Source organism: Anabrus simplex, chromosome 2 (genome assembly GCF_040414725.1).
Source record: "Anabrus simplex isolate iqAnaSimp1 chromosome 2, ASM4041472v1, whole genome shotgun sequence".
Classification (NCBI taxonomy): domain Eukaryota; kingdom Metazoa; phylum Arthropoda; class Insecta; order Orthoptera; family Tettigoniidae; genus Anabrus; species Anabrus simplex.
In genome coordinates, this window is record NC_090266.1 from 276,129,228 (window position 1) to 276,153,006 (window position 23,779).

The window sequence follows — 23,779 nt, forward strand, 5'->3', positions numbered from 1 at the left end:
CTCAACTGAAATGACAGTAGGAAAGATGAGCTGGGTAATTCATTCTTATTTCATTTGAGTTTATATACCTTAGTGTACATTCACAGTATTTAGCAAGAACCTTGTTTATTTAATTGGTTTGAGTTTCAGACAGCAATTTATCATTACAATAGGTTCATCCATTAACTGCAATGTTGATCTCCATAAGTACTTTAAGATGCCTGTTTTCTTCTTCTGTCGCTTTTCCCACGCCTTGTTTAGGATGCAGGTGTGAATGTGCTGCACTGTGGACTTGGCCCTGTTTTACGGCTGTATGCCCTTCCTGATGCCAACCCTGTGTGGAGGGATGTATTCACTATTGCGTGTTTCAGTGGTTGGTGGTAGTGTGGTGTAGTGTGTTTCTGAAGAGAAGTGTGTTGGGACAAACAAAAATACCTAGTCACAGAGTTAGAGGAATTAATCAGACACAGTTAAAATCTCTGATCTGACCAGGAATTGAACCTGGGACCTTTGGAATCAAAGGCTATTTTAGGGTTCCTATGAAAATATTTATTCATAAGGTTTCAAATTTGTATAGGTTTTGAAAAACTCATTGAGTGGGGTGCTTTCTGGCTGAAAGGTAAAGGTAAACAAGAGAGGTGAATGTGTGCATATTGTGTGTGAACTGCCTTTTTGAATCACTACATAAGTATTGCACACCTGTTGGTTGTTACGTGCAGTTGAACTCGTCCCTCCTTGTCCCTCACATCATATCCTGATCTACTGTATGCCTAACATGTTGACTGCCTGATGCTAACCCATTTTCAGGGATGAACCAATGTAATGATCTATCACGATTATTCTCTATCAGGCCATTAAGATGCTTTTGTGGCAAAGGTCCTGTTCTTTGATGGGAGCACCAGCGAGCTCTTCAGCATGCTGTGGATGCTGTGAAATTACTGCTTTCAACTTGCCTCATATTAATCAATTGGATTCATATCTGATGACTGTGCAGACCATTCCATTTAGCTGATGTGTTCTTGAAGAAACCGATGCATTGCTATAGTATGACGAGGTCTTGCACTGTTATCTACTTGAAGGAGGTGATCCCCATCATCAAACCTGTAAGGCCCAAGAACTCCTTCTAGATTCTCTTGAGTGTATTGGGCAGCAATCAGAAAGTTATGGATGTGAATGAGAGAAGTCTGCTAACTGATATTACAACCCAGAACATGAAACTTCCTCCAGAAACTGGATGGGCAAGCCTGAATGGGGCCCTATTGTTGGCTATCTAGAGATCCTTCATATTCTTGTTCAGTTGCTCAAAAGAAAGAATGAGCACATGGTATTTTATAATTTCATCGCAGATATACTTTTCCCAGAAACAAAATTACCATATTTACTTGTGTATTAGACCCCCTTTTCCCCACTTTTACATTCAAAAAGGTAGGGGGGGGGGTTCCAATATGCCAACCTCAAATTTTGTGCAGTGAACACATGACTTCTAGACTATAAAGAGCTATAAATTGTACATGTAAACATTCTACACTATTCTTTAACAAACTTATGAATGTATTTGAGTTATACTAGCTATTTTCATTGGAAGGCAGTATTTCTGAAGGTAAAAAAGACAATGAATGGTGAACATGACTTTTAGGCATACATATAAAATAAATATAGTCAGTTTTAGTTACTCATATTATGTCATTTATTTCATCTCATTAATTCTTTTTTTCTTTTTGCTATTTGTTTTACATCGCACCAACACAGATAGATCTTATGGCAACAAAGGGAGAGGAAAGGCCTAGGAATGGGAAGGAAGCAGCCGTGGCCTTAATTAAGGCACAGCCCCAACATTTGCCTGGTGTGAAAATGGGAAACCACGGAAAACCATCATCAGGGCTGCCAACAGTGAGGTTCGAACCCACTATCTCCCGGATATGAGCTCACAGCTGCGCACCCCTAACCACATGGCCAACTCGCTCGGTCTCTCATTAATTCCTCTGATGAGGTTGACATCAGGAAGGACATACGGTCGTTAAAACTTGCTACAAAGATTTGTCTCACTTCATAGTCGACCCCGTAGAGAAAAGGGATAAGGGTATCATATTGTTATAATATGCAATATAGAAACAAAATAACTTAATGGCCAGTCATTTGTCTCTGTCACTTGAGCAGTAGGCCACCACACAGTAAACCTGAGTAACTGCCTTCATTTGAATTATCGTCCTGCACCGCCAACTTCTCTGCTACTGGCGTATCGTCATTCCAAGTAACGTCATCTTCACTGCCATCTCATCAGCCATGCACTGCAATCGAGAGCATTCGAGGTCCCGTCCTTTAGAACCTTTTAAAAATACCGGTAGTTTAGTTCCTGGCTATAGAGTCCAAACAGTGTGAATCTATTCCCAACTGGTTTCTGGAGATGGTCTGTGATATTCCCAGTTGCTGTATGTGTAGCAGAAGCCACTCCTTCTGAATAAAGCCGTGCTCTAGAAAATTTGCCAAATCACCAGCTGATAACTAGCGTATGTTACGAGTTGTACTTCGAAATGTATAGTGACTGGAAGCATTCTTTTGATAACTGTGGCTTTTGAAAGCCAGACCCTTATTTGTAAGTATATTTCATGCTTGTTCTCTACATTTATCACACCAGGATTTACCTAAACAGCTGTAAATGAGATAAGAGAGACTGCATTATTTAAGTTAGGTATGCTATTGCCCGGATAGTTCCAAAAGTTCCGCGACTGAAAAAATAAAAACTAACAGGAATATTTGCCACTGAAATATTTGGGTGTGGTGTTTTATTATCATAATGTTTAGTTTCCTACGTTCGTTGTCTCCATTTTTTTAATTAATGCATACTCTAGTATGTTTTGTTTGGTGTCTCTGAAAATCGTTAAAAGTAAGTGGGGACATAAAATCAATATTATTATTATTATTATTATTTGTTAGGTACATATGCGAGTAAAACAATCATTATGATTGGATAATTTTTATCATGTTTTAAAATTACTTCTCTCCAAAAAATACCTATACTGGCCCGAGTTACAAGATATTAAATGATCACTTTGTTAATGATCTCGCCTGCTATATTAATAGCAACAACCAAAAATATTTCTCAAATAAAGTACCGGTAATCTCGTTTCCTCATCCCAAGGTGGTGCAGCTCTTTTTAGACATGCCCCCAGTGGAGGGGAGTTACATGTACCATTTTTACCGCATATCAACCTTCCTGCCATTCGTAAATCTCTGGCAGTATGGTACCGGGAATCAAACTCAGACTCCCGAGAACGGCAGCTAATTGTGCTATTATGCTGGAGGACATTCTTAACTACAAAGCATAGACATATACTATGACTGATGCATGCTTGCAATGCGCTGGTCAGACACGAAACTTCTTCTTCTTCATCCATTCCCTTTTCCAGATTCCCTCTGGGTAGGGTAGTATACCAAAGCCCTCCACCTTACTCGATCATTCCACCATTCCTCTTCTAGTACTTTATTGCTATCAACTCCTCTATTTGCAATACAGACCACAACAGAGCTCCTCCATCTCATTCTAGGCCGTCTCTTAGGCCTCTTTCCAGTCTCTGTATCCATGAATGAATGTTCTCTTTGGTATTTTCTCTCCTGGCATTCTCATCATGTGTCCAAACCATTTTAGCTTTGCTATATCAATCTCTTCTTGAAGTTTATACACTCCCATGCTTCTCCTTATTTCCTCATTTCGAATTCTATCTTGTCTTGCCTTTCCCTGTATGCTCCTCAAGAACCTAATTTCAGTTGCTTGTATCTTACTTTGGTTCCGCTTAGTCAACGTCCAGGCTGCTGAAGCATAGGTCAGTATAGGTTTATAATAGGACAAGTATAAAACCTTTTTGCACTGCACTGGCACATCTTTGTTCCATACAATGTCTCTCACACAATGGTAGAAGCTTGCAGACAGCTGTAATCTTAAATCAATTTCTTCATCCAAATTTCCATCTTGTGACATCACGCTACCCAAATATTTAAAATTTTTCACTACTTCAAGAGGTTCATTTCCTATTTTTATCACTCCCCTGGATTTTCTGTTCCCTCTTGTCATGATCAAAGTCTTGCTTTACACAGTACTAATCTTCATTCCAAAATTTCTTATCTACTCATTCCATAAATCAACTTGTGTCTGTACTTCCTCTTCATTATCTCCCCAAACTATAATACAATGTCATCAGCAAAGAGCATAAACTTTACTTGCTCACCCATCATCTTCTCCTTGATATTATCTAGAATTCTATCCATGATGATAATGAAGAGTAAGGGAGACAATACACTTCCCTGTCTTAAGCCTGTCTCAACTCTGAACCATTCAATTTGACCCACTTTTGTTCTAACACAGCTTTTGCAATTTTGATACAATGCTATTACCATCTGCATTGCTTCATTCCCAATCTGTGCCTCAGTCAATGTTTTCCATACCAAATTCCTTGGGACACTGCCAAATGCCTTTTCAGTATCTATAAATGTTACTACCATGTCCTTTCCATATTCCCAATACCTTTCTATCATTTGATGCCATGTAAATATTGGGTCAAATGTGGACCTGCCTCTTCTGAATCTATACTGGTATTCTGCCAATTTTCCCTTTACTCTGTCTCTTATTCGTTTATCCACGATTCTTTCGAGGATCTTAGCTGTATGAGGTATCAGTGTCACCCCTGTGTCATTTTCACATTGCTTCCTGTCTCCTTTCTTGAAAAGTGGTATAATGATCACTTTTGTCCATTCTTTTGGAACATTCTTTTCTCTCCATATCACTCTGAAGAGTCTATACAACCAATGTAGACCAACTGCTCCTGCTGCTATTATCATTTCTATGCTGAACTCGTCAATTCCAGCTGTCTTGCCTTGTTTCATTCTTTTAGTTTTCCTTACCTTCCATCTGCACGAAATCTGGTTCTTCAATTTCTTCTTGTACCGAAGTATTTTGTATGTTGTAAAGCTGTTCAAAGTATTTTCCCCACCTCTGCAATATACCCTGCTTCTGTGTCATCACTTCCTCCTGTTCATTTTTAATGAAGTTAGCACCTTCACCTGGGTTTTTCTTCTTTTTAACCCACTGATATAAAATCTTTTCGCTTCCGATTGTATCTTCTTGTAGAGATTCAGTGAATTTTTACCAGCATTTCTTTTTCTCTTCTTGAACTACCTTGGAGCACTCCTTCTTGCAGTGCCTGTATTCTGTTTTGCATTCTGTTGTTCTGTTTGTCATCCGTCTTTTCCAAGCTTGTTTCTTCCTTTTAACTATATCTTTTACCCTGTCATTCCACCAGGGCGTTTCTTGATCTTTCTTCCTTCCTGATACTCTTCCACAGATCTTTTCTGATGACTCCACCATGACAGTTTTAAAGTATGCCCATTCTTCTTCGACCCTTCCGATGTCTTCCTTAGGTATACTAGTTTTAATGTGTGTCTAGAACTCTTCTTTTATTTCCTTCTCCTGCAATTTCCACACCATTAGCTTTCTCTGCCTAATCTCAGTCATCTTTTGTATCTTTCCCATCTTTAACTTAGCGAAACATGAAACTATTTACCTATTTGTGCAACGTCACCAGAGCTGCAGTAGGCTTATGCTACAGAGGCGGACATTTCTCAACTATGAAACACGGATGTATCACATGAATTCGATGCGTGTTTTCATTGCATGGGTCATATGGATGAAACAATTCACAAATTCGTGCGATATCATTAGAGCTGCAATAAAACTTGTACCCGCTTCAAAGTGGATTCGTTGTTCTTCTCTGACGAATTATATTGGGGGGGGTCTTGTATGCAAGATTTATTTTTCATTTTCTTCATCTTGAAAAGACAAGGGGGTCTAATATGCAAGGGGTCTAATACACGAGTAAATATGGTAAGTTTGAAAAAATATTGAATCATGCCATGTGCTCATTCAATTTTGAGTGACTGTACATCTTGTGTCATATGTCAGACCAGTCCAGATCTCATCAGTGAACAATTCACTGATGTGATGATGATAACTGCTGATTTAAGGGGACCAAAATTCAAGGTCATCAGCCCCAAACAGATATTCCTTTATTCCTGAATGTTGGTGATAGGGAGCTAGTTCATTTGATGAGTGCTGTTGTCTTGCCATAATGAAAAGCATATAATAGGCCTTGCTGAGCTCAAACCAGCTGCATATTCTTCAGTGTACAGTTTGATCTGAGTTATAAACCTTTGTAGCTTAGAGGAAATCATATCTAAGAGAAATGGCAGGAAATGTTGTTTGCTTACAAGCCACAGTTTTGAGATACTGGTACGCTCGTTGTGTGGTGAAAGGACAGTAACTGCTATGAGGCTATGATTCACATCGCTTGTCCCTCTGCACTTGTTCTGCACTTAAGATGCACCACTTCCTGTACCATTTACCAGCTTGGCAATATCATACTATGTATGTTCTGCCAAAAATAAAGGAATAATCTGGATTATGTTGAATTCTTTTATTCGTCTATATGGCATGTCTATGCATGACAGAACTTAGAGTGACTGATGCATCTCTGGATTAATGGTAATCTATCTGTGTGCCATAGTGGGAGAGATGGGTTAATGAGATTAGGATATGAATGGGAAAAAAAACTCAAACATTGTCTGCTGTGTGAAGTCTTACAGTATTGTGAACTGTGTGTTTTGGTACATGGGGCAGTTTAAGTCTCAGATTCTACTTTATGGCATTATTCCAAACTTTTGTTGAGGTGTATACTGCAAAAAATAAATTTGAAACAACTACTACTTCTACTAATAACAATAATACTAATTACTTACCCAATACAGTGAGACGGTGCACCACTGTTTCTGAGCTGTGAACATTCTCACAGTGACAAGAGTAATTGCCCGAATCATCCTGGTTTACATTCTGAATACGGAGCGTACCATTGGCCCACACCTGGAACTTGCTGTCTGATGTCACAGGCTCAGAGTTGAAGTTCCAGTGAACCTCTGGCTGCGGATAACCAACAGTGTGACAGTGGAACACAACATCTGATTTCCATGCGACAGCAAGGTGTTTAGGGAATGACAAGATAGCAGCTGGCACTGTAACACATATAGAACACTAATAAGATCAGAAGTTGTATCTTTATATGTTTGAATGATTGAAGTATTGATCAATGCCTAAGATTAGGGGAGTTAATTAATAGGAGATGTGTCTATATTTCATGTTAAATCAGATTCTACTGGTTCATAAATCCTGGAATTGAAATTTTCTTACCGCTTTACAAATTTCCTCTACTCTGATTTTTTGCCAAACTATTTTTCATTTTAGCTAGTTTCACAATATATAATATTACCTATTTACAAAATATACATATATATGTACATTAATATAATTGTTTCATTGTTATCAATTTTGTATTAAGTGGGATTTTTTATGTGTGCCTTTTCACATGAATATGACTGAATTTTTTTCCAGAACAATGCAGATTGTAGTTTCACATTTTTCTGATCCAAATGAAATTTTTCAAAGTGTCACTGATAGTGAAGTATCACAATGAGATGATACAGTGTTTGTTTTCCTTCTGTGCCTTCAATGCTTGTTTTTTTACACACAGACCAGCTATTCAAAATCCTACAGTCTTCAGAGTGAACATTTCGAATAATGATAATGCTACTGATTTTATGTCCCACTAACCATGTGTATGGTTTGGGAGGCACCGCAATGTGCCAGAACTATGTCCAGCAAAAGTTCTTTAATGTGCCAGTAAATCTACCAACATGAGGCTGATGTTTTTTGGGTACCTTCAAATACCACTGGAATGAGTCAGGATCAAACCTTCCAATTTTAGCTCAGAAGACCAGCACTCTACCTCCCGAGCTACCCAGCCCTAGCGCAAGCATTTCCAGTTCCTCTTCAGAAGTCATGACTGTTATCAGTCGTTTAGAGAACGTGAGAAAGAATGACTTAATTGTTGGGAAATATGAAGAAGAGACCCGAAAACTCAACAGAGAGGTCCATTTTAATGATCAGACAATTAATATTATGAGAATTCTGACATATGAAATCTTGGATTGTACGATTATTCAGATGAAATGAAGATTTTGAAACTTCCCTAATGTTAGATTCATTGTGTTGGTGAACCATAAAATCTTCACAGATTTCAATCAGCAGGTCCCATTTTAAAATTCAAATACAATAATTTGTTAAAGCAGTATTCATTTTTAAAAAATTAAAAAACCAACGTAAACATGAAACGTGCACCATCTATACAGATGTAAAAAAGCAACCAGTGGCAACTCCTGGTTTTATATATATATATATATATACACACACATAAGTTGAAGATGTGGGAAGACCATATTACTAGCAGCTAGGCCTATAATGTATGCCAAAAAATTAAATAAATATAAATAAATAAATAAATGAATGTGATGCAGCCCAGGAAACCATGCCACATGAAGCAGAATGTAGGAAAATGCAACTCATGCTAGTTGAGAATTTATAGCTTTTAGCACCATTTGTTGCTTAAAATGAGCCTGTTAAATACCTTGAAATCGAATGATGCACTTGTACAGGTTTTTCTTTCTCTTGAACATTCTTTTACATTTTCCAGAAATGAGTAAAACTGTACATAAAAGTGTTATATTCCATACTATAAAGCATGTATTTTTACAGCTAGAGAGGTAAGCCAAAAATATATTTAGAATTGAATTCCCTATAGGAAGGAAAGGAAAAAAAATGTTGATGACATGTGACATGGTTTTCTGGGCTGCATCACATATGGTATATACCTCTGACTTTTCAAACTCTTTTATTGAAAATTTAATAAATTATTTAAATTCATTACATTTTCATTGTTTCAAATCTATATATAAAATAACATGTCCTGACTGACTGACTGACTGACCGATTCATCATCGCCGAGCCAAAACTACTGGACATAAAGAAATGAAATTTTGGGGATACATTTATATTAGGGTGTAGGTGCTCACTAAGGGAGGATTTTTGGATATTCCGTCACTAAGGGAGTATGAAAGAGGTGAATTCTTAAAATGAGGGTATCTATATCTCAAAAACTGAAGATGTTACAGACATGAAACTTGGTATTTGGAATCTCCTTTAAAAATAAACACATACTTTTGTCTCTGGAAAATCCCATTGGGAGGGGGGGACGAAAAAAGGGGGAGAAGTGTTTGAACACCTATTATCAGGAGACTTATATCTAAAAAAATGAAGATGTTACAGACATGAAAATTGGTATTTGGAATCTCCTTTGAAAATAAAGAAACACATATTTTTGTGTTTTTTGATAATCCGATGAATAGGGGGTGAACAGGAGTGACAAAGGGGTGAATTTTTGAAAAGAATATATTTGCAAATTATCTCAGACACGTAACATATTACAGATTTGGAAACTGGTATTTGGAATTTCCTGTAAAGGCAAAGACACATAAATATATTTTCGGAAAATCCACTTAAGGGGAACTGAAAAAGGGGGTGAATTTTTAAAATTAGCATATCTACAGTATATCTCAAAAACTTAACATGTTGCAGACGTGAAAATGAGTATCTGGATTCTCCATTAAAAATAAGGAAACACATATTCTTTGGTTTTCAGAAAAAACACTTATGGGGGGCGGGTGAAAAAATTGAAAAATAAGTAAAATTATTTGTATGATAATGTATGTATAAATACAAAAAAAGAACTAAAGATATTACAAGCGTGAAAACTGTTATTTGGAATCTCCTCTAAAAATAAAGAAACACACATTTGGGGGGGATCAACTTGCTAGGGTGGGGGTGAAAGGGGAGATGAATTCCTTTTACGAGGATATATATATATCTCAAAAACTGAAGATGAGACAGTCATGATAATTGGTATTTGGAAGCTCTTTTAAAGAAATGGCTACTGTTTGTTTTTAGAAAATTCACTTGAGTGGGGAGTGTGAAAAGAAGTAAAAAAAAATTGAATTATTTTTCTGGATGAACTTATATCTCAAAACTGAAGGTTACAGATGTGGAAATTGGTATTTGGAATCTCCTTTAAAAATAAAGAAACATGCATTTTTGGGGAAAAATCAACTTGGGAGTGGGGGCGGTGAAAAAGGATTTGAATTCTCTTTATGAGGATTCTTATATCTCTTAAACTTGAAGATGTTAGAGGCATGAACATTTGTATTTGGAATCTTCTTTCAAAGTAAAGAAACACGTGTTCCTTTGTCTTCGGAAATTCCACTTAAGGGGGTGAATGAATTGAAAAATTAGTTGAATTCTTTGTATGAGGATACTTATATCTCAAAAGCTAAAGATGTTAAAGACATGAAAGTCTGGTATTTGGAATATCATTTAAAAACAAATAAACACACACTTCCGTGGAGGGGGAATTCAACTTAACGGGTTAGGAAAAGGGGGGTGTGAAAAAGGAGTTGAATTACTTTTATGAGGATATTTATATCTGAAAAACTGAAGATGTTACAGATGTGAAAATTAGTATTTGGAATCTCCTTTAAAAATAAAGAAACACGCATTTGTTTTTCAGAAAATCAACGTAAGTGGGTGGGGATAAAATAAGTAAATAGGGAGTTGATATACATTTATGAGGATACTTTATCTTAAAAACTGAAGCTGTTACAGACATTAAAGTTGGTATTTTGAATATCCTTTCAAAATAAAGAAACACATACTTTTTGTTTTCGGAAAGTCCACTTAAGGTGGGAGAGGGTTGGAAAGAAGTCAAGAAGATGAAGTAGAAATTATTCTTATGACTAAACTGAAGGTGTTACAGATGTACAGACATGAAAACTGGTATTTGGAATGTCCTTTAAAAACAATGAAACACGTTTGTTTTCGGAAATTTGAGTTAAGGGGCTGAAAAGAATTGGAAAAGCGGGTGAGTGTTTAAAATGAGTACCAGTATATCTACATTATATGTCAAAAACTTAACATGTTAGAGACAAGAAACTTAGTATTTGGAAAGTCCTTTAAAAATACAGGAACATGTACCTTTTTGTTTTTGGAGGAGGCACTTAACAGGGGGGGGGGGAGGGGGGGGAAGGGGGTGAAAAATAGTTAAATTATTTTTGTGAGGGTACTTATATCTTAAAAACTGAAGATGTTACAGACGCGAAAATTGGTATTTGGAATCACCTTTAAAAATAAGGAAACATGTATTTTAGTTTTTGGAAAATACACATAAATGGGGGTTGGGGAAGGACTGATCAAGGGGTTGAATTCTTTTTATGTGGATACTTATGTATATCTCAAAAACTGAATATGTTACAGATGTGGTAATAGGTATTTGGAATCTCCTTAAAAAAAAACATGTATTTATTTTTTCGACTTTAGAGAAGACTGTTTCTCACATGTACACTTGTATATAGGAATTTTCAGATAATATCTTAGTACAATGCTGAGGAACGATTACTTAGATCAAATGATGAAATCAACGCGAGCGAAGCCGCGGGTAATTGCTAGTATTATTATAAAACAAAAACCATGGCCAACAGAACAGTTTACTGTATTTAAATATCTAGACCCACTTAACGATGATTTTTGTATACTCGGAAATGAAAACATTCAGTTTTACTGTTTGGCTGCCTGTTTTACAAAATTGAATTAATTTAGGAGATGATGGTGTAAGTTGTCCTTTAGAAATTATTTCTTTTTTTTCCTTAGTAGCTTAACAAACTAAACTTTTTTTTCATTAATCCTTCTGTTTCACAGTTACAAGGTTTATTTACTGGATTTTCACCACATTTTGTCACCTATATTATACAACATCGACTCTGAACACATTGTGAGGAAGGTTCGTAGATAGATGGGAATGCAGAACAATCAGCATCCTGAGGTACGCTGATGACACTCATCATAATGACAAGTGCCAGGGAGCTTGAGTTAATTATGGATCGGCTGACAAGAACGAGCAGATGGCCTTCACTTGAACTATAATGGTACATACTGCATAAGTTTGGGGGCTTGTTTAGAAGAATTATATGGATGTACACGCAGGGAAACTTTGTGAACTAGGGAGCAGTGATGACAGTATAGGAAGCAGGTAATCAAGTAAGGATGACATAAAATTGTTAGTGTTAAACTGTAGAAGTATTGCAAAGAAAGGAATAAATAGCATTAAGTAATTTATTAGATATAAATTGACCAGATATTGTAATTGAAATTGAATCATGGCTGAGAAGTGACATTATGGATGTGGAGATATTCTCATGCAACTGGAGTGTTTTTCGCAGACAGGTTAGGAACGATAGGAGGGGGATATTCATACTGGTGAAAGAAGAATTTGTACGCTTCAAAAAGTTACGGATGAGAAACTCTAAATTATAGGTGTAAGATTTATCACTAAAGGGTGTATAGAACTTGCAAGGCTGGTGTTGATGCTGATGAGTAATTATTTGATACGATAATCAGGTATGTGGGGAATGACCCAAAAAGGAATCTTATTGTACTGGGTGATCTTCATTTGCCTAATGTTAACAGAAAGCATGACCAACAAATGGTGAGTAAGTTAATATGGGAAGGACAGCTGAATCAGAAAGTGATGGAATCGACTAGAGGGAAAAATATTCTGGATGTGGTGCTAATAAAACCAGATGAGTTCTGTAGAGCAACTTAAGTGATCATAAAGCTATTTTTGTTGTAGTTAAAAATAAATCTGATAGAAAAGAATGTTAGGCAATACCATATGATTGATAAGTGAGCTATGAGGGAATGAAAAAAACAATTATGATCAGTGAAAAATGGTTAAAAACATTAACAGTCTATGGGATGGGTTTAACGCAAACTGTTGAGTAGTGTGAAAACAGGCATGTACCTTTAAAGGTGGTAAGGAATGGTAAGGACTTATTATATTATATCAAGGAAATAAAGATATTAAGAAGGAGATTCAGATTAGCAAGAAGTAGAGTTAGGAGTGGTTGAAGAATTAAGGAGAGATTGAAGGAACTTAGTAGGAAATTGAATTTAGTCAAAAAGTCAGCCAACGTTAACATGATGTCAAACATAATTGGCAGCCATGAGAATTTTAGGGAGCAATGGAAGGATCTGTATTGATACTTTAAAGGCAGAAACAGATTCCAGGAAGGACATCCCAGGGATCATTAGTGCAAAAAAGGGAGTGTATCTGTGAGGACTTACTGAAGGCAGAAGTATTCGGTCAACGCTATCTAAAGTTAGTTGGAAATAAGAATGATGTCCAGATAGAGGAGGCAACTAATACTGAAATTTACATATGATAATAAAACACTTACAAAAAGATACAAAAGTTGAAAGCTAGAGAAGCAGCTAGAATTGGTAATATTTTTGGTGATATATTAAAGGCAATGGGTTGGCATCAGGATGTGGTGACCCCATCGCCCAGTGAGAAACCACTGCAATCGGCCACCCGAGTATTGGCGGGAAAACAGTACTGATTTGAGGTAGGAGGATATGCCTGCCCTCAACCCTGAACACCTAGGGAGTTGCTGGCAGCAGCTCTAAAATGTTTGGCGACAGGCTATGTGACAAACTGGCCGTAAAATCTCTCAGACACAATCGAATGGAATGATGTCTTTCAGATTTAGTGCCAAGGCTAGGGCGCCCCCCTCCCCCTATGCGACGCACTTTGGTGAGGCCCAGTCAGCGTGATAATATGCAAGAGAATTATGCAAGGGTTACCGTCGCAAGGGCGACGGCTAAACAAGTTAACCCATACAACCCATCTTGCTTCGCTCAGTGTCGGCACTATGTCTGGGCAGTACAGCAAATGGTCAAAGGCTCCTGAAGAGATATGGATCGATGCCTGCGCGGTGCAGGAAACACGATGGAGTGGAGAGAAGTCGTACGACATCGGATGCAGGTACAAGCTGATATACAATGGCACCCGGGAAACAACCAGTGGCATTGGCATTGTTGTGTCAGCAAAGTTTGACAGCTGTATCTCTAATGTGATGAACGTCTGATGAAGATTATCTACATCGCAGATGGAAGGAAAGTATACTTTTTCAGCGCATGTGTCCCACAGACATGTTTGCCTGGAGCAAGAAAGGATTCCTTCTGGGAGATGCTTCAACAGAAGATGACCGAAGTACCCTTAGAAGACTACCTCATTATCGCCGATGATCTAAACAGACATGTTTGTCACAGAAAGGAAGATCATGCAGCTCATGGCGGACATGGTTTTGGGGAATAAAACAATGATGGCCAATTAATCCTCGATTATGCAGAAGCCCATGACCTGGTCATCATGAACACCTGGTTCAAAAAGCAAGATTCACATTTCATAACATATTACAGCAGCACGAGGGCAACGCAGATCGATTACATCCTCGTCAGGCGTTGAGACCTTAAAGACATGTTAGACACAAAGGTTGTATCATATGAAACTGTCACGGCGGAACAATGACCTGTCATCTGCAAGTTGCGTATCAAATCGCTGAATCCTGAATACGCCTCTCATACAGGACCAGCGAGAATCAAATGGTGGCACTTCAAGGAGAAAGAGGCCGATGTCATCACACAAATAACTTTAGCACTGATTACTACAGTTGGAGAGAGTTGGATCAAACTGAAGGAGGCTGCTCATAACACCACATGTAATGTTCTTGGATCAACAAAATCAGGACAGTGAAAAAGTGACAACGATACATGGCTCTAGAGTGATGAGGTCAGAAATGCAGCACGGAAGAAGAAACGGCTTTACCATGAGTTTCTTGCTGACAAGACATCGCTTGTTGGAATGACTACAAGGTAGCCCATAGTGATGCAATAAAGATCATAGCTACAACAAAAACAGCACATTTTGCAAATCTTTATGCAAAACTAGACATGCATGCAGGCGAGCAGGAAATATACCGACTCACCAAAGCGAGGCATTGCAAAACACAAAACATCCAGCGCTTCTATGGCATCAATGATGAAACAGGAAACTTATTGGCTGATTTCAAGAAGGCAAGAGAGCACTGGTGTAGCTGCTTCAAGAAGATCTTAACTGAGGAATTTTCCCATCCACCAATCCCAGTCACTGCTGCTGTGGAAGGACCTGTCAAAGACATTGATATCGAAGAGGTTAAGGCTGCTTTGAAAGAAATGAAGCCAGGGAAAGCTACTGGCCCAGACGATTTTCCAGCCCTGCCGGATGTGCTGATTACCGTCCGATCCAACTTTTGTCTCACGCGATGAAGGTATTCAAATGGGTTCTTGATAAAAGGATATGTGAGATCGTTGGGCTATCCAGAAAAGAAGCTGTATTTCTGAAGAGTTGTGGCACATCTGATGTAATCCAAGCATCGTGAGAAGAACAAGCCAATCCATCTAGCTTTCCTGGACCTTGAGAAGGCCTTTGAGAGCGTACCACATTATCTCATATGGTTAGAACTGCGAGAGCATGGCATACCAGAATACCTTGTCAAATGGGTTCAGCTGCTTTCGGAGCTATGTTCAGACTGCCGCAAGTGTATACAGTGACTTTCCCATCACTGTCGGCATTCAACAAGGTTCAGTGCTGTCACCGTTCTTGTTCATTCTAGTGATGGACACTGTAACAGCAGACCTGCACCGTTCTTTCCCATGGACACTTCTCTACGAAGATGATGTCATGTTGTCCTCTGAGACCCAAGTTGATCTGCAATGCCACATCCAAGAATGGAGTGATCAGCTGGCACAATACAGACTGCGCCTAAATAAAAAGAAGACTGAATATATGACGTCAGATCCACAAGCATTGGAACCATTCGGGTAGAAGGTGAGGACCTGCTGCGAGTGACAAGATTCAAGTATCTTGGCTCCAGGATCACTGATAATGGCAGACTTGTCGAGAGGTCATGCAAGGATATCCGCAGCCTGGATGAAAGGAGAACAACAATTGGTTTCACTTGCGACCGGAGGATGAAAGATAATCTCAATTCGAAAATCTATTGTACTGTCAACCGACCAGTTGCACTGTATGGTTGAGACTGTTGGCCTACTACAACTGAGACAGGAGCGTCAACTGAGTGTCATGGAGACTAAGATGCTGACATGAACAGCTGGCATCGCTAAACTGGATCTCATCTCCAATGAATCCGTCAGGGAGAGGTTTGGCGTTGCGCTGATTCAAGAAAAAATGCGGGAGTCGTCTATAATGGTTTGGACATATATGAAGGGCAGATGCCGACAGTATTGTAAAGACAGGTTACATGTTAGAAGTCACTGCTAGGAGGCCAAAAGGACAACCAAAACAATGATGGGTCAATACCCTTCACAAAGATCTGAAGAGTATCATTCTCCACCCTGACATGGCCCAGGACAGAACTAAATGGAGACAACGAACCAATGTAGCAGACCCTGCCAGCAGGAGGGACAACTTATGAAGAAAAGGAAAGAGAAGATATTAAAAGCAATGTGTTGGGATAGCAAAGCAAAGTCATCTCTGTACAGGCCATGAAAGCCCTTGGAGGGGTTGAAGGTAAAGGCTTCCACCATCCGTAACCTCGGCACTTGATGGAGTAGAGTGGTTAGCTCTATGCCCGGTCGCCTTTGCCCCTGGAATTAACCTGGTACTCATTTTTTGTGTAGGATGAGTGAACCTCAGGTCCATGTTCACCTCCAGAATTGGAAATCTCGTTTCTTAAATTTTACAACATCCTGACGGAGATTCGAACCCACGTCCTTCCGGGCGAACCGAGCACGCCTTTACTGCCTCGGCCAGGCAGTGGGATATAGTGCCATATCTGAATTACTTATCTAATTACTGTTTGCGTGAGGGAGCGATACCAAATGAATGGAGAGTTGCAGTAGTTACCCCAGTATACAACGGAAATTGTGATAAACATAAAGCGGATAATCACAGACTTGCCACCCTGATGTTGTTTGTAAGCTCCGGGAAAGCATTCTTTTTATTATATTAGCTATGTTTGCAAAATTACTGATTGGTTTGATAGAAGGCAGTTCAGGTTTAGGAAAGGTTATTCCAGAGAGGCTCAACTTGCAGGATTCCAGCAAGATATAAGCAGACATTTTAGAGTCAGGAGCAGTGGCGGCGCGTGACTTTCATCACTGGAGGTTCAACAGAAGGAAGAATTCTTGTGTTCCCCCCTCCCCTTCGCCCCCACATACTACCACTCGGACTTTGGTCCAAGTCCCTTTGCTTTCATCACTCACAAAGAATAAACAGGGGAAATGAAACATCCTGTTGGTAATTTTGCACCCACACATCCACTCGATCTTTTGCATAGGGCCTATATCCATTCTGAACTTACGCACGATTTTTTTTACTTTTAATCTGCATCTTTATATCAAGATCAGGCAGTGGGTGACCGGCATTCTTAATCTCAAGTTTGCGCTCAAGAGAGAGAGAAGAAAATTTTGTCTTTCTAGGTAGGCCTATCTGGACACTGTTCATACTCATTTTGTAGCTCCTTACCTTTCCCGAGCACAAAGATTGTGGAAGCAACCACAATGCACAAAAACACACACACGGACATAAGATTGTAACTTCTTTATATTCTAAAAAAAAGTTTCTGTACGACACAACAGTACACTGACACGCTTGCACAGCGTACAATAATATAAGTTAACAAATTATGAAAAATACTGCAAAGTTTTATAAACACCAGTATCACATTTGAGAAACAAAAGGAAACTTTAGGGATGTGTTCTCACTGTTGACAACGTTGATAACTTAATTTTACGAACTCGTGTGGGCTAGACAGTTAGGATTTTCATTGGTATTATCTTCCCTCTATTTTTTGTCTCAATGATTTTTAATTTCCGGAAATAAACATCAGAAATAGGTTTTCTGCCCTAAATAATTTAATTCCGGAAGAAAGTGATCGCGCGCGTGAAACCAAATCATCGCGATCCGTTGCCGTTGCCGTGCCGAGTTTAAAATTTAGGCCTAGAATTCAGATTCAAGACCCAGTTAGGCCTAAATCAGCGAAGGTAGCTGTGTTTGGTGATAGCCAAGGAAGGGGAATTGCGGGAGTGATTAACGACGAGAATATAGCAGAAACCGGAGAAATATATCCAGGAGCTTCTATCAGCAGTGTTCTGGAAAACGTAGAAGCAGCAACTAGGAACTTCGGGAGCGGCGATGCAGTGCTTATCATCGGTGGGACGAACAACGTAGCTCACGACGACGCCAAGAATGTAAGATCACAACTTAAACATACACTAGGGAAGCTGACCCACACTAACGTCTTTGTAGTGAACGTGCCCCACAGGCATGATTTGAGTAGGGACTCGTGTGTGAACATTGAAGTGGACAAGGTCAATACAGATATTGTTAAAATTTGTAAACATTTTCGGAATACTCAGGTTATTGAATGCAGCAGTTTTGAGAGATACTGTTATACAAAACATGGCCTCCATCTAAACAATTCAGGTAAACGAAAGATAGCAAATATTGTTCTAGATTTTATTAATCTTAAGATATGTACTGTAAAACAGGCAACTCCCTTGAGTTATAATACTGACCAGGAAAACTAGTAGAAAGAGCCAGCTGTACTTCAAGCTGGCTCAGTCAACTAGAAAAAGAAACTCAGGATAGTAAGGAATTTCAAGTTACCCAATTGCAACAGTCAAGTTTTAGGGAGGAAGGGGGTCTGAGATTGCTCTTGGTAAACTGTCAAAGTGTAGTAAATAAACAATTAAAATTCGGTACATTGATGGAATCTTATGAGACTGATGTGGTGATAGGAGTGGAATCGTGGTTGAAAGAAGGGGTGGGTAATAGAGAAGTATTTCCAGAAGGGTACACAGTCTATCGTAGAGACCGAGGAGATAAAAAGGGAGGGGGGGTGTTTATTCTGGTGAAGGAAACTTACTGTTCACATGAATGGTTTACCGATGAAAGGGATGAAATATTAGGGATAAAATTAGTTTGTGATAATATGAAGGGGGTCGGAATTATAGGAACATACAGGCCTGGAAGAGAGGAAAGAGACATGGAAATCTTTGAGAAAATAATAGATTATACTCATAAAAACAATAATAATGATATGGTAATAACAGGGGGAGATCTAAATTTGCCTGAAGTTGAATGGAATGGAGCTGCAAGTGAAGCCCATGAACAGAAACTGGCAAATAAGTTAATTTGGGAGGGAGGATTTACACAAGTAGTACAAGAACTGACTCGTCTCAATAACTTGCTAGATGTCTTCTTGGTTAAACCATGGAAAATTGTTGATAAAACTGAGGTAATTGAAGGAATAGGAGACCATAAGGCTGTAATAATGGATGTAGGACTCGTACCAAAAAGGCTTAATAAGAGGGTTACACAAGACAAGAAATTGTACAGAAAAACTAAAGTTGATGAATTTGGGACTTACCTTAAATCACAATTCAGTTGTTGGATAAGTGAAGGGAGTAACGTGGATACACTTTGGGCTAAATTTAAAGGAATCATTTGGGAAGGAGAGAAGAGATTTGTACCTGTTAAGAAGGGTAAAATGACCTCAGACCCTGTTTATTATACAAGGGAAATAAGAAAATTAAAAAGAAAATGTAGAATAGTAAACAGGAAAATCAAAGAGGGTAGGGAGAGTAGAGAAACTAGAAAACAGCTAATGAGGGAACTGAATAGAGTGAAAAAGGAAGCAAAAGAGAATTATATGAATGGCATACTTCAAGAGGGTAATGACCACAAAGGGAAATGGAAAAAGCTGTATTCATATATTAGGAATCAAAAAGGAAAAGGAATCCAAATTCCTACAATGGTGGGAGAAGGGGGTGAACACTATTTAACAGATACTGAGAAAGCAAATCTATTTAGTAGGGAATTTAGAGATTCAGTAGATGATTGTCAAGAGTTGGAAACTGAAACAGAAGATAGAGAGGGAGAGAGACAGAGGGAAACAAGAAGCTTCTCATTCACAAATGAAGATATTTTCAGAGAAATCCAACTGCTTTAGCAAGGAAAAGCAGCAGGAAGTGATCGAATTACTGGGGAGGTATTAAAGACAATGGGGTGGTACATAGTGCCTTATTTTCAATTTCTTTGAAATCATTTAGGAAAAGGCTAGGAAAGCAACAGATAGTTAATCTGCCACCTGGGCGACTGCCCTAAATGCAGATCAGTATTGATTGAGTATTGATTGAGTATTTAAAATTTCTCTTTGACTATGTCATAAATAATAGTGTAATACCAAAGGAATGGAAGGAATCTATAATAATACCAATTTATAAAGGAAAGGGTGATAAAAGGAAACCAGAGAACTACAGACCAATCAGCCTGACCAGTATAGTTTGTAAAATACTGGAGAGTTTAATATCAAAGTACATCAGAGGGATATGTGATGATAAAAATTGGTTCATGAGGAGACAGTATGGATTTAGAAAGAAATTTTCTTGTGAGGCACAACTGGTGGGATTTCAGCAGGACATATCAGATCAATTGGATTCAGGAGGTCAGTTAGATTGCATAGCCATAGATCTTTCCAAAGCCTTTGATAGAGTGGAACATGGAATATTATTAAAGAAATTCGAGGGAATAGGATTGGAAGTAAGGGTTACACGTTGGATAAAAACATTCCTAAATTCAAGGGTTCAGAAAGTCAAAGTAGGAAATAATGTATCTCAGGAAGAGAAAGTTTGGAAGGGAATTACACAGGGTAGTATAATCGGTCCATTACTTTTCTTAATATACGCAAATGATTTAGGGAACAATATAACATCAAAAATGAGTTTGTATGCAGATGACATAATTGTTTATAGGGAAATAAACAACATTGAGGATTGTTCAGAATTACAAAGGGACCTTGAAAATATCCAACAATGGGTTGAAGAAAATAATATGAAGGTTAATGGAGGTAAATCAACCGTTACAACTTTTACAAACAGGAGCTTTAAAACTGAACTTGAATATACTTTGGATGAGGTAGTTATCCCAAAAGATGGCAAGTGCAAATACTCAGGTGTGAGATTTGAAAGTAATTTGCACTGGAAGGGTCATATTGATGACATTGTTGGGAAAGCATACAGATTGTTACATGTCATAATGAGGCTACTTAAAGGATGCAACAAAGAATTAAAAGAAAAAAGTTACTTGAGTATGGTTCGTCCATTATTGTAATATGCAAACAGTGTTTGGGATCCTCACCAAGAATACCTAATAAAAGAAATAGATAGCGTGCAGAGGAAAGCAGCAAGATTTGTAACAGGGGATTATAGGAGAAAGAGTAGTGGATCAGAAATGTTAGAGGAACTTGGGTGGGAAACTTTAAGAAAGAGAAGGGAGAAAACTAGACTTATAGGATTATATAGAGCCTATACAGGAGAAGAAGCATGGGGAGATATCCGTGAGAGTCTTCAGTTGGAAAATAATAATATCAGCAGGACTGACCACAAATATAAAATTAGATGGAATTGTAGCAGAAGCGATTGGGGTAAATTTTCATTCATTGGGAAGGGTGTGAAGGAGTGGAACAGTTTACCAGGGGTAGTGTTTGATCCTTTTCCAAAATCTGTACAGATATTCAAGAAGAGAATAAACAGCAACAAAGAAAATAAATGAAGTGTTAGAGGACATTCGACCAGTGCAGGTTATTGTAAATAAAAAAATGTGTGTGAGTAAATTAATTCCATCCCCTGGTCTAAGGTGTTTGGACAGCCAAAGTAGGGGACTGCCTGCAGGGGTGAAGTGCAGTGGGGACTTCGAGGGCCCTGGGACCACTACGGTAGCTGTGAAAGCCCTTCAGGAACTCTGAAAAGTGGTGGCAAAAGGGGCTCTGGTTAAGACGCAGCAGGTCGTTATGCTACTTAGGATCCAGAACGGGTAAAAAAAAGTAAATAAATAAATGCAATGTAAATATTAATCTTATACTAGTTGTATAGTATCATTTGAAGTAATTCCTCATACTGTATATCAGTTGAATATATTTGTAAGTAGTACAGGAGATATTATAAGTAGAATTTTGTAAACAATATAAATTTATTAAGGATGAGCTGTGTGTTTAATAGAAAACATTGTTAGCGTAAATTGTATAATATTGTATTATAGGAAAATTTTCTTCTCTTGTTAATTTAATATTTAGTGCTTGACAATAATGTATTTTAGTGTACCATTTGCCACCAAGGTAGACACCTCATTTGCAAATAAAGAGATTTTGATTTTGATTTGAAGTTAAGTTTCTCTCCAAGAAGTAATTACTCCAAAGAAGGCAAATGAATAGATGTTCAGTAGGTATTAGTAATATATTTGGGACAAAATATCAATCAGAATTTGGCAGTTTAATGTGACTTTTGGTAGTAATGATGCTTTCCAACACTGGTGTTAACTATATGTACTATTTTTTGTTGCCGTAGTTAAATTCCTGTAAGGGCAACAGATGGCAGGCATGTACTAGTTTTCTAACCCCAACAACACGACTTGCGATTACGAAGACGGGTGAGAGAGAGTGGCTTATTGCGCACGTGTAAATCACGGATATTCGTTTCTGCGATATCCTGGTCTTGTCTACGTGTTGGTTGGCATCTCCCCGCACCTCACCACACCCTTCGCCAAGGTACGGACGGAGATGTGGCCTTGCATGGGGGGTGCATTCCAGACGAGTATCAAGCCAGGACTTCGCGCGGCTCGCTTGAACTGAAAGTCAGTACAAGTATATTACGGGTAGATGAGCTTAGCAAAGGCTTCGAGATTGACAAGGCAGTTGTGAAAATTAAGTAGTTAAGTACAATGTGATATAAACTGGAGGTTCATTGCTCCATTGCGCTATACCAGAAACCACCACTGGTCAGGAGGCCAAATGGACTGTATTGGTATTGACCTATCCCAAAGGGATAGATCATGGAACATTACTGAAAAAAATGAGGGCAATTAGGCTAGACAAAAGTGTGGGCGAGTGGGTGGCTACAATTCTAGAAAATAGAGCTCAGATAATTAGAGTAGATGAAGTATTGTCTGATACTGTAATGTTTAAGAGGGGGTTCCCACGGGGCCATATTATTGGAGTTTTATATTTTCTTACATATGTAAATGATATGAGTACTAAAATCAGTTGGATGACATTATACTGTCCAGGTTAATAAATAAGTTGCAGGACTGTGAATGACTACAAAAAGACCTACTGTAGACAATGTTGTGAGATGGATGGCAGGCAATGGGTATGATGGTAAATGTGATGGAGAGTCAGGTTTCAAATTTCACCAAGGGAAAAAGTACTCTCAGTTTTAATTACTATGTTGATGGGGTGATAGCACATCATGGAGATCACTGTAAGTGTCTGGGGTTAATATAAGGAATGATATTCACTGGGTAATCATATTAATGAGGTTATAAAGAAAAGATAGATTTCTCTTCACATGGTTATGAGGGTATTTAGGGGTTGTAGTAAGGATGTAAAGGAAAGGGCATATAAGTCTCCGGTAATACCCCAATTAGAGTGTGATTCTGTTGTATAGGACCCCCAGCAGGACTACGTGATACTAGAACTCGAAGGGATTTATAGAAAAGCAGCACTATGACATCCCTCTATAAGTCTTCTTTCTCATCTTGGTGATTTTCAACAAAAGAGTAGTGTTACAAAAATGTTGCTGGGAGTAAGATGAGCTGCTCAACTAAGTGGTGTATTCTGAACTATTAGAGGAGAGATGGCATGGAATGGCATTAGTGGACCGCTAAGCTTGAGTGGATTTTGTAAAAGTAGGTAAGCTGGGGTGAGTGGCTCAGATGGTTGAGGCACTGGACTTGTGATCCCAGCTTGGCACCTTCGATCCTGGCTCAGTCCGATGGTATCTGTGGTATCTGAGGGTGCTCGAATGCGTCAACCTCATGTTGGTGGATTTACTGGCACATTAAAGAATTCCTGCGGGACAACATTTCAGTACCTCGGTATCTCTGAAAACCATTAAAGGTTGTCAGATGGGCATAAAACC

General features: G+C 38.5%; 1 protein-coding gene across 1 annotated transcript in view; it reads right to left on the reverse strand.

Annotated features, from left to right (window-relative positions):
• The window catches only part of LOC136863512 (cell adhesion molecule Dscam1), a 938,330-nt gene that overhangs the window by 131,728 nt on the left and 782,823 nt on the right, over nt 1-23,779 (reverse strand). The window contains exon 23 of the mRNA XM_068225977.1: nt 6,766-7,035. Within this exon, the coding sequence (XP_068082078.1) occupies nt 6,766-7,035 (270 nt within the window). The remainder of the gene's footprint in view (nt 1-6,765; nt 7,036-23,779) is intronic.